This window comes from Triticum aestivum, chromosome 5D, assembly GCF_018294505.1.
Source record: "Triticum aestivum cultivar Chinese Spring chromosome 5D, IWGSC CS RefSeq v2.1, whole genome shotgun sequence".
In the NCBI taxonomy this organism is placed as follows: domain Eukaryota; kingdom Viridiplantae; phylum Streptophyta; class Magnoliopsida; order Poales; family Poaceae; genus Triticum; species Triticum aestivum.
The window spans coordinates 567,307,900-567,325,011 of record NC_057808.1 but is presented as its reverse complement, the minus strand read 5'-3'; the positions used below and the strand labels follow the sequence as shown (position 1 = coordinate 567,325,011).

The 17,112-nt window shown below is 46.7% G+C and overlaps 1 protein-coding gene across 1 annotated transcript; it reads right to left on the bottom strand.

Moving 5' to 3' along the window:
- Positions 1-15,133: 15,133 nt before the first annotated feature.
- Positions 15,134-16,026, bottom strand: LOC123126299 (membrane protein PM19L). Its single transcript, XM_044546665.1, has one exon. It carries the CDS (start codon positions 15,887-15,889, stop codon positions 15,338-15,340), a length of 552 nt encoding a protein of 183 aa, XP_044402600.1. The 5' UTR covers positions 15,890-16,026; the 3' UTR covers positions 15,134-15,337.
- Between the last annotated feature and the right edge of the window lie 1,086 nt (positions 16,027-17,112).

The following is a 17,112-nucleotide window of genomic DNA, read 5'->3' as shown; positions in this document are numbered from 1 at the left end:
CAAGTCAAGCTGCCGCGTGTGTTTGAAATCTGACCGTTGGAATACGTGTCAGTTCCTTAGTGACCCAGGGTCATTTCGGACAAATCAGGTCGGGTTGCCTAGTGGCTATAAATAGCCCACCCCTACACCATAAATTGGTGGCTGCTCAGAGTTAGTGCACGGCTTTTGTCGTTTGAGAGCAACGCACCTCCGATGCTTTTGAGCGAGAGAAATCCTTGCGAGGACAAAGCCCAAACACCCAGAGCCAAAGAGTGTTAGGCATCACTGAAGTCTTTCTATCCGCGTGACCTGAAGACTTGTTACACTTGAGGACTGTGAATCCTCCAGCCGGTTAGGCATCGCGTTCTGAGCATCCAAGAGTCATTGTGGATCACCGGTGAACGAAGTCTGTGAAGGTTTGGAAGTCTACCTTGAAGACTTACCAGAGTAATTGGGCGAGGACTGGGTGTCCTTAGCTCAAGGGGAATAAGGTGAAGACGCGGTCTTCTGTGTTAAATCTTAGCCTCCCTAACCAGACGTACAGTTGTCACAGCAACTGGAACTGGTCCAACAAATCCTGTGTCCTCAACAAGTGACTGGTTCTATCTTCTCCCTCTCTTTACTTACAGTTTGTCTTCGTGAAGTCATTGCTTGTTTGCTTTACCTATTTGTCTTCACTGTGTGACTTCTATCGTTGTTTGGCTTCATACCATCTTCCATCCTAATCCGTACTACCTAGCTGCTATTAGTCTTCGCACTTTCACTTCATTGAATACTTGACTATGGCTTGCCTAGTGTAGTCTACCTTCCGCTGCATATCAATAGGTTCATTTCTATTGTTTGTCTTCGAAACTCTCATGTTTCGAAGACTTCCATAAAAATCGCCTATTCACCCCCCCTCTAGTCGATAACTAGCACTTTCAACTATTAACTGGCACGCCATGCAAAAATCCTGATCATCTAGGGGACATTAGCTTTCCGAATTAAATCCCAAATCCTTCTTTCCCCATTCGGATCACCACTAGACTGCACCCAATCATTTTTTACTATCCATTAAATTGAGCACGAGATTATGCACACTTTCATGGAAAATATATCGTTCTTAGCATATTGCCAAGCAATACAATCTCCATCCCCCGACGGCTGAATTTAAATTTTTAGAATCTCCTCAGAGTCATGGGGATAGAAAAGGTGTTTAATCAAGTCTTCATCCCAACATCTCTCTCGGCTCAAGAATAAATCAGAAACCCACTTCAGTCTAGTATTATTCCTTTTAGCTGAAATTTTCAGGCAAGAACTCTTGGGAAGCCAATTATAATGTTAAATACTAGAGCCATGATGCACCCTCCAAATGACACCCTTCTTAAGCAGATTTAGTCCATGCACAAGACCTTGCCAAGTAGCTGATGCGGAGTGCAGAAAGACAGTATGAAGAATATGTCCTTGGGGATAATACTTTGCTTTCATCAACTTGACACACAATGAATCTAGATAAACCAACAAATCTCACGCCTGCTTAGCCTAAAGAGCTTTGTTAAATAACCCGAGATCATGAAAGCCGATATCTCCCGCCTCATCATTTTGTCCCGGGTTAACTAGTGTGTTTTCCTCATGTCATCCTCATCACTGCACAAATATTCCTGATGATTTAAGATAACTCCTAAATAATAGAAGTCGGATATTAAAAAAATTCCCATAACGTACACGAGGAGATCTAAATAATTGATTTGATCAGATTTTCTTTAAACCCACGGGGAAAACTTGAACAACAATGGTTTTTTGGTGCATCTTCTGATATTAAGTAATCAAAATGCGCATCATCGTGGTGTAGGTGAGTTTAGAAATCCTGTGAAGCGGACGCAACCTCAAATTTGTTGTCTACCTGTATGTCATCTTACATAATGACGACGAAGAAGAGATGTGTACATATTTAGGCGACCAAGCCAAGCGTGGTTCATCTATTGGCTGGCGTATTCCACCACCGCCGTGCGGCGTATTCTCTCATCTGAAAGCGATTTTCGTCCAGTCACTGGTAGAAAAAAGCCCTTTAGTCCCGGTTCGCAACAGCCTTTAGTCCCGGCTGTGCAACTGGGACTAAATATGCGCGACTAAAGACCCCCCCTTTAGTCGCGCCTCTTACGGACCGCGACTAAAGGCTTTAGTCCCGGTTCTTGTGGCTGACCGGGACTAAAGGCCCGTCCACGTGGGCGCCCGTGGTCCGTCGGGGCGGAGGACCTTTAGTCCCGGTTCTCGTGGCCAACCGGCACTAAAGGGCTCCTCCGCAGGTTTAGGGTTTTAGCCCCCCTAAACCTGGTTTCTTTTTAGTTTGGAGTGTTTTATTTCTTTTATATTATATTTTGTGTTTTATTTTAATTTTGATAAAGTTTCAGTACACATATTTTACGCTACTATATACATGCATATGAAATTTCAAACAAGAAGAATTCAAGAGGAATATATAATATATATTCAATCTCGGGTGACCATATACAACTTCGAACAAGTTTCCATACACAATTAGGATGGATGACCATATACAACTTCGTACAAGTTTCAATCTCGGGTATGCATATAAATTTCTTCGTCCTCGGTATAGTGTTCTCCTTTAGGATTGATGACTTCCCTCATGAAAAATCCTGCTAATTCTTCTTGAATTGGTCGGAAGCGAGCTTCTGGACTAAGCCTCCTCCGCAAGTTATCCGTCGCGTTCCGCACGCTATCTGATGCCTTCCGCTCAGTGGTGTGTCTCCGGATGTTCTCACAAACATAGTATCCACATAGATTGGTCCCCGGTGGCTGCTTATCCACATTAACTAACCTTCTGAAATCTAGCTCATGTTTGAATTCACCGACAATTTCTTCTGAGAACCGTCTCCAAACCCTACAGGGCAAAGAAAATTAAATGAATAAGGGAGTTATTAGTTACTTGATATTAGGAAATGAACGAAAGAGACCGATCGATATAGAGCTCAAATGATTGAAAATAATTACTTTTGCAGCATTTTTCTCATGTCGGCCCAACGCTTTGGATCCGAATCCATAGAGTCCATGATTAGAACTCTGGAGGTGTGAAGTTCAATATTTAGCAGAATCCAGTGGAACCTGCGGACACGTTACATGCACAGTCATGCATAACTCATCGATTAGACATACCATGCATGGAGTAAACAAAAGAGAATGGGCACAAGAGAGAAACACTCACCCAAAATGGTAAGGAAATAGAATATGACTTTTGAGTTGATGCTTTCTAAGAAACTTGTACAGGTCTTTCTCCACGTCTTCGGGGTGATGTTGTAACACATGTCCATTAACGATATGTGGGTCAATGAACCCAACATCATGGATGTTTCTTATTTTGCATTCCCAAATCTTCAATCTGCATAATAGCGTACGCAACAATATAGTTAGGACAATATATATATATAGTGCAGGCAATGAAGAACGAGATGAGGTAGAAATAAATCACTTACAGAACGTAGCAACTCAGCATAGATTTGTCGAGGTCGCGCAGATTGAACAGCTGGAACAATTCACTCATATGAACTTCTACAGAGTACCGTTTGGTGTGATGCTCATCTGTAACATCCGCATAAACATATTCTTTGTCGGCCCATGTTATGAATTGCTTGTACCAACGTAGCAGATTTCGCATTTGTGGTGGTAGACTCTTTTCCCGCGCAGGCTCGACGAGAGGCCCATTCCGCACATATTGTAATGCTATCTCACATACTGGCGCATCCTCAAGGCCTAAGAAGGCACGAAGAGTCAAACCCATCTCGGACGCTTGTTTCATGGCACCCGCTACAGTCAATCCAAGTGCTGCCGCAGCTGCTATGATCTCGGGGTCCTCTTCCGGACCGGCTTTCACTATGAGCGGGGGGATCGATTGTTTCTTCTGCATCCCGAGCTGGTCAACTTGTTTCCCGCTTTTTTTACTTTCTTCTTTCTCCTCCTTCAATATTTTTGCTTGCCTACGAAGTTCATGTCCATAGTCGTCAGGCATATTCAGCTCGGCTTGGGACGGTGTCGTCAAAAAATCCTTAGCCCACTTCTTTTGCTTCTCAGTGAATACTTGCTTGGGCTCAGGCTCTTTTTTCGCCTTCATATCCGCCTTCCATTTCTCATAATCAGCAGACGCGGCCAATTTGGTTTCAGCTTCACTAAGTTCCCCAGGCCTTGGGAGGAGAGGCTTCAGTGATGGCTCCGGTACCCTTGTGGTCTTAGGTACATAAGGGTCCGGGTTAATAGTCCAGGAGCGGGTTTCCTTGCTGTCCGCCTGCTTCTGCTTCTTCGCCGGAGGTGGATTGGGGGGCGTCGTACCCGCCGGAGGAGGATTGGGGGGCGTCGTACCCGCCGGAGGTTGTGGATCGGGGGACGGCGTCGAATGGCGTGAAGGAGGTGTAGGTGAACCACCACGACCACCACCACCGCCACCACCGCCACCACCACCACCATCGGAGGGGGGTGGACTTGCTAGCCTTGGCGCCTCGCCTGGAAACACTATGTACTTCTTTTTCCATAGAATGAACTGGCGCTTGACATCTCCAAGTCTTCTCTCCCCTTCGGGTGTAGGTTTGTCAATCTCCAGGTCCTCAAACCCTTGGACTATGTCTTCCACCGTGACACGAGCATAGCCATATGCAATGGGGTTGTTGTGGTGGAGTGCTCCAGGTGTACAGGGTAAAGCACTGCCGCTAGCTACCTTCGTGGAAACGTTCCCCACGGGATAATGCAGATCACATTCTTTCATCTCCTTTACATCATCCACGGGGTAGTGAGGCTCCGGTGCACGAATCTCGATCATCGGTGCACTAGCACCAGGCGGGGCATCCGTGGAAGCCACGCTGCTTCTCCGCTGCTGGCTTCCGCGATCCGCTTCATGATCTTCATGCGGCCCTGCAGCCGATTTTTCTTTCACTAGTTCATGCACGGTCTGCTTCAACTCATGGAGTTCCGATGCAAACTTCGTCATAAGATCTGCATCCCGGTCCGTCTTTCTCTTACGGCTTCTGTAACAGTACGGGTCATTGTCCTGGGAAAACCCTACTTTCCACGGAACTTTGCCTTTGCCTCGTACACGTCCTCCGTGTTCATCATTCCCGAGGGCTGTTGTCAGTGCGTCTTTCTCTCTGTTGAACTTGATCAAGCCCTCTTGAGCTTGGGTCATTGCGTCAATAAGGGCTTGGGTGGGAGCAAACTGTCTCTGCCGGTGAACACACACCCCTGTCTCCGGGTCTAGCGATCCCCCATGCCCGTACCACCAGCTTTTGGCCCTTGGGTCCCATCCCTCTGTACCTAGAGGGATTCCTCGCACCCTCAGGTCCTCCTCCATCTTCTGCCACCTAGGCTCCGAAAGGCGGTATCCTCCTGGCCCCATAATATGATGGAACTTTTTCTTACTCGCATTATCCTTATTTTTTTCGATATTTCCTTGAAATGCTCCGATTGCTTTTGCCTCACAAATTCTGGCCAATCATCTTTCAGTTTCTCATGTTGTCCATTGAAATCCGGAGTCTTGCCCTTGTTGACATAGTCACGGGTTAAATTTTTCTTGAAGTTCCGGAATGCTTCGCCCATCTTCTGAAGAGCGAACTCTTTAACTAGCCTCCTCCTCTGACGTCCACCCGGAACCTCGTTACCGAATTCATCGACTTTGTTGTATTCCGGAGGTAGAATGAAATGTTCCATAAGCTTTCTCCAGCAATCCTTTTTCGTTCTCTTGTCGACAAAACTGAAACCAAGACGTGCCTTCTTTGGCTCCTTCCATTCCTGGACGGTGATCGGGACGTTGTCTCTAACAACGACTCCGCATTGGTTGATAAACTTTGAGGTGTGCTGTAGGGGCTTGCCGGTTTCACTGACAAACTCAATGGCATATGTTTCTCCTGTTTTCATCGCCTTGGATTTGCCACGCTTTGTCGTACTCGATCCGGAGGGCTAAAAAAAGAAAGAGAGTCGCGCGCGTTAATACATATGTATTCACATTTCAGTAAGTTTGTATCACGAGAGGCTCTCAATGTATATATATACCTCGCCGGAGGTGGTTGCTACTTGCAATTCGAGATCGTCGGTTGTTGACGGTTGACCTCCGTCGACAATGTCCGTTCCTTCACCTTCTTGATCATCGACAATCTCTGTTCCACCGTCAAGGTTCAGATAAGAAGAGACTACATCCTCTTGTTGCTCATATTCTGAGCCCGGCACATAAGGAATCTCGTTGTTGATGATGCCCATTAAATAACGTTCAGCCTCCGGATCCCTAAGCGGCTCGGTTCTATCGTCCGCCATATGTCACTCCTGCATGTAGTAAAAATTCTTTAAGTATAAAGGAATTAAAAAATAAGATTAAGGGGACATAGAGGAGGAGGAATTAAAAAATAAGATTCTTTAAGTAAAAATTCTTTTTTTCTTCTTCTTCCTTTCTTCTTCCTCTTTCTTCTTTCTTTCTTCTTCTTCCTTTCTTCTTCCTCTTTCTTCTTCTTCCTTTCTTCTTCTTCCTTTTTCCTTTCTTCTTCTTTCTTTCTTCTTCTTCCTTTCTTCTTCTCTTTCTTCTTCTTCCTTTCTTCTTCTTCCTTTTTCTTTCTTCTTCTTCCTTTCTTCTTCCTTTCTTCTTCTTTTTTCTTCTTCCTTTTTTCTTCTTCTTTTCTTTGGTTTCATTTTTTTCTTCTTCCTTTTTCTTTCTTGTTTTTCTTCTTCCTTTTTCTTTCTTCTTTCTTTCTTCTTTCTTTTTTCTTCTTCCTTTTTCTTCTTTCTTTTTTCTTCTTCCTTTGTTTTTCTTCTTCCTTTCTTTTTCTTCTTCCTTTTTCTTTCTTGTTTTTTCTTCTTCCTTTTCTTTCTTCTTTCTTTTTCTTCTTCCTTTTTTTCTTCTTTCTTTTGTCTTCTTCCTTTTTTCTTCTTCCTTTTTTTCTTCCTCCTTTGTTTTCTTCTTTCTTTTTTTCTTCTTCCTTTGTTTTTCTTCTTCATTTGTTTTTCTTCTTCCTTTTTTTCTTCCTCCTTTGTTTTTCTTCTTTCTTTTTTTCTTCTTCCTTTGTTTTTCTTCCTCCTTTTTTTTGTTTTTTTGTTTTCTTTTGTTTTTTTCTTCTTCCTTTGTTTTTCTTCTGTGTTTTTGTTTTCTTTTGTTTTTTTCTTCTGTTTGTTTTTCTTGTGTTTTCCTTTTTTTTCTTCTTCCTTTGTTTTTCTTCTGTTGTTTTCTTTCTTTTTCTTTTTTTTCTTCCTTTTTCCTTTTTCTTCCTTTTTCTTGTTTTTCTTCTGTTTTTCTTTTGTTTTCTTCTTCCTTCTTTCTTCTTCTTCCTTTTTCCTTTTGCTTTCTTCTTCTTCTTCCTTTTTCTTCTTCCTTCTTCTTCTTCTGCCGGCGCGCGGAGGACGGCAGGCAGGGCCAGCGGGCGGCGGGCGGCAGGGCGTCAGGCGGCGGGCGGCGGGCGGCGGGCCGGCAAGGGCGCAGGGCACGGGCGGCGGGCAAGGGCAGGGCACGGGCGGAGGCGGCGCTCACTGGGGACGGGGACGGCGGCGCGCAGGGCTTCGGCGTTGGCGTCGGCGTCGGGGCAGGGCTTCGGCGTCGGCGTCGGCGTCGGGGCAGGGCTTCGGCGTCGATCGGCGTCGGGGCAGCGCTTCGGCGTCGAGAGAGAGGAGAATGGGAAGTGGCGAAACTGCTAAGTGCAGTATTTATAGACGCACCTTTAGTCGCGGTTGGGGAGGCGGACCGCGACTAAAGGTACCCTTTAGTCGCGGCTGGCCACACCAACCGCGACTAAAGGGTACCCTTTAGTCGCGGTCCGCCTCCCCAACCGGGACTAAAGGGTTTTGGCGCCGCTTTCGCTCCCGCGCAGAAAGACCCTTTAGTCGCGGTTGGGGACAACAACCGCGACTAAAGGGTACCCTTTAGTCGCGGTCCGCCTCCCCAACCGGGACTAAAGGGTCTGTGCTGGAACTGGCGCGGTGCGGTGGGATGTTTAGTCCCACCTCGCTAGCCGAGAGGCTTCGACAGTGGTTTATAAGCGCGGTTGCACTCACCACTTCGAGCTCCTCTCAAATGCAGGCTTACGGGCCTATTCTGTCACTGTGTGCCTGTGGGCCTACTGGGCCTTCTGCGGGCCTGAATCCTGGCCCATTAACGGGTTTCTAGTCGTATTCAGGCCGTGGTGGCCCAGTAGGTGGCATATTTTTTATTTTTTGCCTGTTTTTTGTTTTATTTATTTTGTTTTGTTTTTCTTCTTTTTTTTCTTCCTTTTTTCCTTTTTCCTTTTTTCTTCTGTTTTTTTCTTCTGTTTGTTTTTTTCTTCTGTTTTTCTTCTGTTTTTTTCTTCCTTTTTCCTTCTTTCTTTTTGGCTTTATTTATTTGGTTTTGTTTTTCTTCTTTTTTTCTTCCTTTTTTCCTTTTTCCTTTTTCTTCTGTTTTTCTTCTGTTTTTTTCTTCTGTTTGTTTTTTTCTTCTGTTTTTTTCTTATGTTTTTCTTCTGTTTGTTTTTTTCTTCTGTTTTTTTCTTCCTTTTTCCTTCTTTCTTCTTCTTCCTTTTTCGTTTTAAAATCAGAAAAATAAAACTAATTCATTTTAAAATCTTAAAAATACAATTATATATAAAAAAATCAGAAAAATAAAACTAATTCATTTTAAAATCCCTTGAAGGTTTGACAAAAGGTTTGATACATCATTCAGTTCATCGACCAAATACAAAGTTTGGTACAATAAATTATTACACATCAATTCTTCCCTTGTGTCCCTGCTTGCTTACGATTGTGCCGTATCCATGGAGCATCCTCATCATTTAACTTAATGCTTGGGTCAGTGTTCACTTTGAAGGGCGGAATTTCACAAACATATTATAATCTTCTGACATGTCTGTCTTGTCCTCCACTCCCACGATGTTTCTTTTCCCTGAAAGAACAATGTGGCGCTTTGGATCATCGCATGATGTACTGATCGTTTTCTTATCTTTCCGTTTCCTCGGTTTGCTACTCATGTCCTTCAAATAAAAAACCTGAGCGACATCTTTGGCAAGGACGAATGGTTCGTCAAGGTAACCAAGATTGTTGAAATCCACCATTGTCATTCCGTATTGCTCGTCCACCTTTACCCCACCTCCTGTTAGCTTGAACCATTTGCACCGGAACAAAGGGACCTTAAAGGAGGGTCCATAGTCAAGTTCCCATATCTCCTCTATGTAACCATAATATGTGACCTTTTGCCCATTCTCGGTTGCTGCATCAAAGCGGACACCACTGTTTTGGTTGGTGCTCTTTTTATCTTGGGCGATGGTGTAAAATGTATTCCCATTTATCTCGTACCCTTGGAAAGTCGTTATAGTCGAAGATGGTTTCTTGGCCAACATGTACAGCTGATCTCCAACATCATTGTCATTCATTAAATGTTTTCGCAACCAACTGCCGAAAGTCTCCATGTGGGCCTTTCTAATCCAGGATTCAGGCTTCCCCGGGTTGTCCGAGCGTAAAATATTCTTGTGTTGCTCGAAGTACGGAGCCACCAAGCTGGAATTTTGCAGAACTGTGTGGTGTGCTTCAGTCATAGAATGACCGTCCATACATATCGTGGATTCCCTTCCGATCTTGCCTTTTCCACTTAGTCTCCCCTCGTGCCGCGATTGAGGAATACCAATCGGCTTAAGGTCAGGAACATAGTCAATACAGAACTCAATTACCTCCTCATTTCCATAGCCCTTGACGATGCTTCCTTCTGGCCTAGCACGGTTACGAACATATTTCTTTAATACTCCCATGAACCTCTCAAAGGGGAACATATTGTGTAGAAATACAGGACCGAGAATGGAAATCTCTTCGACTAGGTGGACCAGGAGGTGCGTCATAATATCGAAGAAGGATGGTGGGAACACCAACTCGAAACTGACAAGGCATTGGACCACATCGTTCTGTAACCGTGGTAGATCTTCTGGATTGATTACCTTCTGAGAGATTGCATTGAGGAATGCACATAGCTTCACAATGGCTACTCGAACATTTTCCGGTAGGAGCCCCCTCAAAGCAATCGGAAGCAATTGCGTCATAATCACGTGGCAGTCGTGAGACTTCAGGTTTTGGAACTTTTTCTCCGCCATGTTTATTATTCCCTTTATATTCGACGAGAAGCCAGACGGGACCTTCATACTGCTCAGGCATTCAAAAAAAATGACCTTCTCTTCTTTGGTAAGAGCGTAGCTGGCACGACCTTGAAACCATTCCGGATGCCGGTCATCTGGGTCTTTCAAAAGTTGCTGGTCCTGCCGTGCTTCCTTTGTATCATTTGTCTTCCCATACACGCCCAAGAAGCTTAGCAGGTTCACGCAAATATTCTTCGTAACATGCATCACGTCGATTGCAGAGCGGACATCTAGGACTTTCCAATATTCTAGCTCCCAAAATATAGATTTCTTCTTCCACATGGGTGCGTGCCCGTCAACTCCCCGCGGAACTGATTGTCCGCCAGGACCCTTTCCAAAGATGACTTTCAAATCCTTGACCATATCAAATATCTCAGCACCAGTACGTTCCGCAGGCTTCGGCCGGTGATCTGCCTTGCCGTTGAAATGCTTGCCTTTCTTTCTTACGTTATGATTTCGGGGAAGAAATCGACGATGACCCAGGTACACGTTCTTCTTACAATTAACCAAACGTACACTTTCAGTCTCATGTAAGCAGTGCGTGCATGCATTGTATCCCTTATTTGTCTGTCCCGAAAGGTTACTGAGAGCAGGCCAATCGTTGATGGTTACAAAAAGCAACGCTCGTAGGTCAAATTCCTCTCCTTTGTGCTCATCCCAGACACGTACACCAGGTCTGGCCCACAACTGTAAAAGTTCTTCAACTAATGGCCTTAGGTACACATCGATGTCGTTGCCGGGTTGCTTAGGGCCTTGGATGAGAATTGGCATCATAATGAACTTCCGCTTCATGCACAACCAAGGAGGAAGGTTGTAGATGCATAGAGTCACGGGCCAGGTGCTATGGCTGGAGCTCTGCTCGCCAAAAGGATTAATGCCATCAGTATTTAGACCAAATCTTATGTTCCTTGCGTCAGCTGCAAAATCTTTGAACACTCTGTCGATCTTTCTCCATTGCGTTCCATCAGCGGTGTGTCTCAACTCCCCGTCGGACTTACGGTCCTCTTTGTGCCATCGCAACGACTTGGCATGCTTTTTGTTCATGAACAGACGTTTCAACCGTGGTATTATAGGAGCATACCACATCACCTTGGCGGGAACCCTCTTCCTGGGTTTCTCGCCCTCAACATCGTCACCAGGGTCATCGCCTCTGATCTTATAACGCAATGCAGTGCATACAGGGCATTCATTCAAATTCTCGTATTCACCGCGGTAGAGGATGCAGTCGTTAATGCATGCATGTATCTTCAGAACCTCTAAACCTAGAGGGCAGACAGCCTTCTTTGCTTCGTACGTACTGGCGGGCAACTCGTTATTCTTCGGGAACATATTCTTCAACATTTTCAGCAAATTTTCAAATGATGAGTCACCTACACCTTCCTGTGCCTTCCATTTTAGCAAATCCAGTGTGCAGCCCAGCTTTTTCAGACTATTATCGCATCCTGGATACAACGACTTTTTGTGATCCTCTAACATGCGATCCAAATTATCCCTATCCTTGTCAGTTTCGCAGCGTCTCCGTGCATCAGCAATGGTCCGACCAAGATCATCAACGGGCTCATCATGTGCCTCTTCTTCACCTTCACCTAACCCTTCCCCACCTTCAGCATCATCCTCCATGAAAGTATCACCGAAATGATCATGATAGTTGTCATCGATATCATCCCCTTCTTCATCTTCTTCCATTCTAACCCCTCTTTCTCCATGCTTGGTCCAACAATTATAGCTTCGCATGAAACCGTGCCGAAACAGGTGCATGTGAACGTCTCTTGAGGAGGAGTAACCCTTCTGATTCTTACAGACAGCACATGGACAGATAATAAAACCTTGCTGCTTGTTCGCATTTGCCACTACGAGGAAATCTTTCAAACCCGTAGTGAACTCGCCGGAGAGTCGGGGACCGTACATCCATTGTCGATTCATCTGCATTATTATTATATAAAGTATATAATTAACCATCATGCATTTGTTAAACTAACTAGCTAGAAATAATACAAATTAAACAATGAACTACACACATGCATATTTTATCAATGACCCCTTAAAGGTTCAAGTTGCTAACCGCGACCGCGGAGGAAAAATAAATGAGAAAGCTCAAGTGTGGCTCGGACACTTCATATCATGTTTGTTTCAGGCTCTCGGGCATTTCATCAAACACCTTGTGTGCATAGGAGAAACCAAAAGCAAACCCACCACCCCCTTCTGAAAATTGTGAAGTGAGCTGAGTCCTATATATAGGGATGGGCCTTTAGTCGCGGTTGGCCGGGCCAACCGGGACTAAAGCCCCTCCCGTCCGCCAGCTGGATGGGCCTTTAGTCCCGGTTGGCCTGGCCAACCGCGACTAAAGGCCTTCGGGGACATTTAGTCCCGGTTGGCCAGGCCAACCGGGACTAAAGCCCCTCCCGTCCGCCAGCTGTCGACCGAGCGCGCTGGGCCCAGATAGTTGGTCGCGGGCTGGCACAGATGCAGACCCCCCAAACGGATCCGTAAAAATCTATATTCGCGGAATATGCTTTTTTACGGGTCGGCTATGCGGGTTCTGCTCTTTGCGCCGCTGCATCCCCGCATATCATCAGCCCGCAAATATCAAATCCAACATAATTCAACAATCGAAAAAACTGAATTATTCAAATCAAACATAAAACAATAATCATCCGCATTACAAATAATTATTCAAATCACCGTAGCAAACTTAAAATAATGCAATACAAAACTTGTCATGAATACAAATACAAATGAATACAAAAATTAGTCACTGTCCAACCCTTTGCCAATGGTGCTCAATGAGATCTTCCTGAAGTTGAAAGTGTGTGTCTGCATTTTCAATCTCCTTGTATGTCTGAAGAAAAGCTCTAATGCAGTTTGGGTCTCTAGCTGGTTTGACACGGCTACCCACATTGTCGTAAAAGAATTCTAAGTTCATTCCTCTCTCATCTTCAAGAATCATATTATGCAGGATAACACAGCAAGTCATGATGTTCTTTAGGGTTTTCTTATCCCAAAAACGAGCAGGACCACGGACAATGGCAAACCTAGATTACAAAACACCGAATGTTCTTTCAATGTCTTTTTGGGCTGCCTCTTGCACCCTTGCAAATTCACATTGTTTTTTTGTTTTGGGTTCTTTGATGCTCTTGAGAAATGTGCACCAAGGAGGATATATACCATATGCAAGATAGTACCCCTTTGTGTATTCATGCCCATTGATAGCGTAGTTGCAAGCAGGAGCATCACCACTAGCAAGCCTAGCAAACAAATGAGAGCGTTGCAACACATTGATATCATTGAGTGTGCCGGGCATACAAAAAAGCAATGCCAAATCCATAAATCCTCGGATGCTACGGCCTCTAGCACAATTGTTGCATCACGAGACTTGCCAGAATACATTCCTTGCCAAGCCTTGGGGCAATTTTTCCAATTCCAATGCATACAATCAATGCTATCTAGCATGCCAGGCCAACCTCTCCTCTCATTAGCTACCATCAATTTCTTTGTGTCATCTTCATTTGGTGCCCGAAGATACTCGGGACCAAAGACACGAACGATCACTTTCGCAAATCTACGCACAGATTCAATTGTGCTATCTTCACCAATGCGAAGATACTCATCGGCATAGTCAGCCGGAATGCCATATGCAATCACTCGCATAGCTGCGGAGATTTTTTGATATGCACTAAATCCCTTTAAGTCCGCGGCATTCCTTCTTTGAGTAAAATACCGGCAATTTGCCTCGCAAGCTTCAACAATTTTCACAAAAAGGGATCGGCGCATTCGGTACCTTCTGCGGAAGAGGTGTGCAGGATATGTAGAATTCTCCGAAAAATAATCTTGCATCAACATCTCGTTCCCAAGATGGCGATTCTGCGGAATGCACAGACGCCCGACAGTAGATCCTCGCCTCCTCTTCCGGTGCTCGTCTTCATGCTCCTTCACGGCAAGCGCCATGACCAATGTTTGCTGCCGAAAGGTCGCAAGCATGGTCTCTACATCCGAGTCGTCCGAATCAGATAGCAAGAACTTCTCGCACGGGGTCAACTTCATCTACACGCACACTGGCGCGTCAATCTACTACACAGCTCGCAAAAATCACAAAAAAGGGACTAACCGGTGGCGAGTGATCCCGGGCAGCGACGAGGGTGGTGCGCTCGGCGGTGGTCGATCCCAGCGGCGGCGGCGATTGGGGGGCGGCTCTTCTCATTGGATCCGGAAGGGCGCTGCAGCGGCTCGGCGCGGGAGGAGGTGGGGCGGCCCCGCGGAGCGATTCCGTCCGCAGATATGGCCGGAATCGCCGGCGGCGGGCGAGCGGAAGCAAGGGCGGGCGGCGGCGGAAGGAGCGGGAAACGAGCGCGGGGCTGAAATGTCCCTCCCGCCAACTGCTTCTCTGTGATGCAGAGCACCGCAGCTGCGAGGGGGAAACCCGCGTTTTCCGGGGTTCGGGTCGGGAATTTGCCGCGCCCCCTAAAATTTTTTGCGGGCTAAGGCGGGATGCGGTATCTGGTCGGGCAGGCTTTCCGGCCCGTACTCGCATTTTGACAGTTATTTTACGGGTCGGGGAGCGGATGCGGGGTCTGCTAGAGTTTGCTCTTAGGCCACTTCTGATTCTTGGAGAATAAAGAAACGGAATTACTAAATCTTCAGTTATGCCCCTTCTAACCTTTTGATTCTTCTTGGACTTGCCCTTTTGTTTTGAAGAATCTTACTAATCTTTGTCACTTGATTGAGATCTACACTTGATTAAGATTTGGTTAAAGATTTACTTAATTGAGATTTGGTTAAGTATCGACTGAGATCTGCACACACCTATAAAAAACATGAAAGACTATCCAGCTAAATTTGTAACAGAAAAAAATAATTCCTTTTTCCCTCTTTCGATGTTTGTTGGAATGGGATCGAGTGGAGGCAGCACATGCATGCAGCGTGACACTGACACGCACATTCATACGTGTACACATCCAAACTGTACTGCACATAGGAGTACATGTGTGCTTATCCAAACCGAACGTACTGCGCTAGTTTCACTACACATTAATTGGACAGAAGAAAAGAGAAGATAACACAGTTGGCATCACTGCACTTGCACATCACAAACTTAAGAAGCCAATTGATCGATCATACTACTAGTAAATTGAACTCCATCCGTGCCGGGAGGCAGCGGAACACACCCACTAGTACATGCTACATGTCTACAACCATAACCATGAACACAACACACACCAATACCATGTATGCATACAAGATCGATCACCAGCTCAGACCCTGGCGACGCCGCCGGTGCCCATGCCCATGCCCTTGTTGTGCGGGTCGCCGCCTGCGCCGTACGCATGCTCCGCCGGATACCCACCAGCATGGTTGCCACCGAACTGGTTCCCGAAGAGGCCGGAGTGGAGCGCGAGCACGTACAGCAGCTGCGTGAACATCAGAATGATGACGAACGCCTCCAGCACCCGGAGCCGCCACCCGCGGTACCCGCCGATGTGGATCTCCTTGCACGCCAGCCCAAAGGCCAAGGCGGTAATCGCCCACGCCACGAGCGCCGACGAGGCGGAGGTGGCGAGGCTGTCGCCGCGCCAGGTGCGGACGTGGTGCACGCCGGCGAGCTTGGATGCAGCGCCGACGACGCCGGCGAGGATGGCGAAGACGAGGAAGTAGAAGGTGGCGCCGTTGCCGCCGACGCCGGGGCGGTTGGTGAGGCCGTTGATGAAGTGGTTGAGGTTCCAGCTGGCGAACCCGATGACGATGAGGTACATGATGAGGTTCAGCACCAGCAGCGGCGCCACCATGTTACGACCCACGCCCGCCATTGCTTCTGCCTTTTCCTGGTTGAGGTCGTGATCACTGGATTGGCTTTGGTCGATCTAGCTACCTGCTGGGATTGGATTTGGTGCAAGCAAAAAGCGAATGGAATGTGATGATTTCTGGATGAGGCGGTGAAGTGGAGTATAGCTAGTGGGATGAATATATAGGTGTGAAAGAGGGACACGTGTGATGCGCCGCTTACGGGTGGCGCGACGCGTGCCTCACTGGGCTTTACACGGTAGCTGCTTCGAGTAGCCGTCGGCAGCGTGCGGAGGGTTCCACACTTCGCCTCCGCTTGGCAAACGGCCACTAAAATAGAAGTAGACGCTCTGCTGATTTCTAACGGCGGAAAGGATCCTCACGTGGGGACGTTTTACTTCGGTGTCAAGCTCTTCTTCGCTCTCCGGATCGACGGACTGCGCAAAACCTATTAGAGAAAATCCACGTCCAAGCAGACGTCACATTTCCGGTCCAAATGTCAGAACTGACCGGCATTCCGCATATCCGAAGCGGATATGGGAAGGCCCGGATAGGCCCGCCACGTGGGCTCTATCAATGCACGCACATCACAAATGAAAACTGAGTTGACCACTTCTCCGCATCGACGGAACTCCTCCCGCCTCCCTCCATCATTTCTCCCACCGCCCACCCCCTCCCATGCTCGCGTTCTCATCCGCCTTCGCTGATGTCGTCACCGATGATCCTGTTCGCCTCCATGGCCACGGATGATGCCTCAGCGAAATTAGTCGGGGTCCTCGGCTTGGCGTTGGATCCTTGCAAGGCAGGGAATTCCCGGAAGAAGCGCTGGCGGAGGTAGCTCGAGCGTGAAGTGGCGACGAAGGCAGCAGCGGACGCGGCCTTGGAGGCCGCTGCTAAGGACATGGATGCGACGTAGGCCAGTCCGTCGGTTGTGGCCACAGAGACAAACAACTTGTCACTGTTGAAGGCAAGCCGTCCTTGAGGCAGACACGATGGCTGACTCGCCGGAGCTCCAAATGCATCGGGCATCCTCAAAAAATGCTGGCTCCAGGCATGCCCACCTCATGTTCGGCAGAATGCCCGACCAAGACTCGGTATAATTTTTTGGCCCTTTTACATTTGCATTTATAGATTCTTTTGTTTCGCACATCATCTGATTGTATTAGTAGGACGATAGTTAAATTGCCATGCCTATTGTAGGAACAAATATTGCATGACATGATAAATAATGGTCAAGAGTCTTCACAAT

Coding starts and splice junctions, on each gene's coding strand:
- LOC123126299 (XM_044546665.1), bottom strand. CDS start 15,889: ATGGCGGGCGTGGGTCGTAACATGGTGGCGCCGCTGCTGGTGCTGAAC.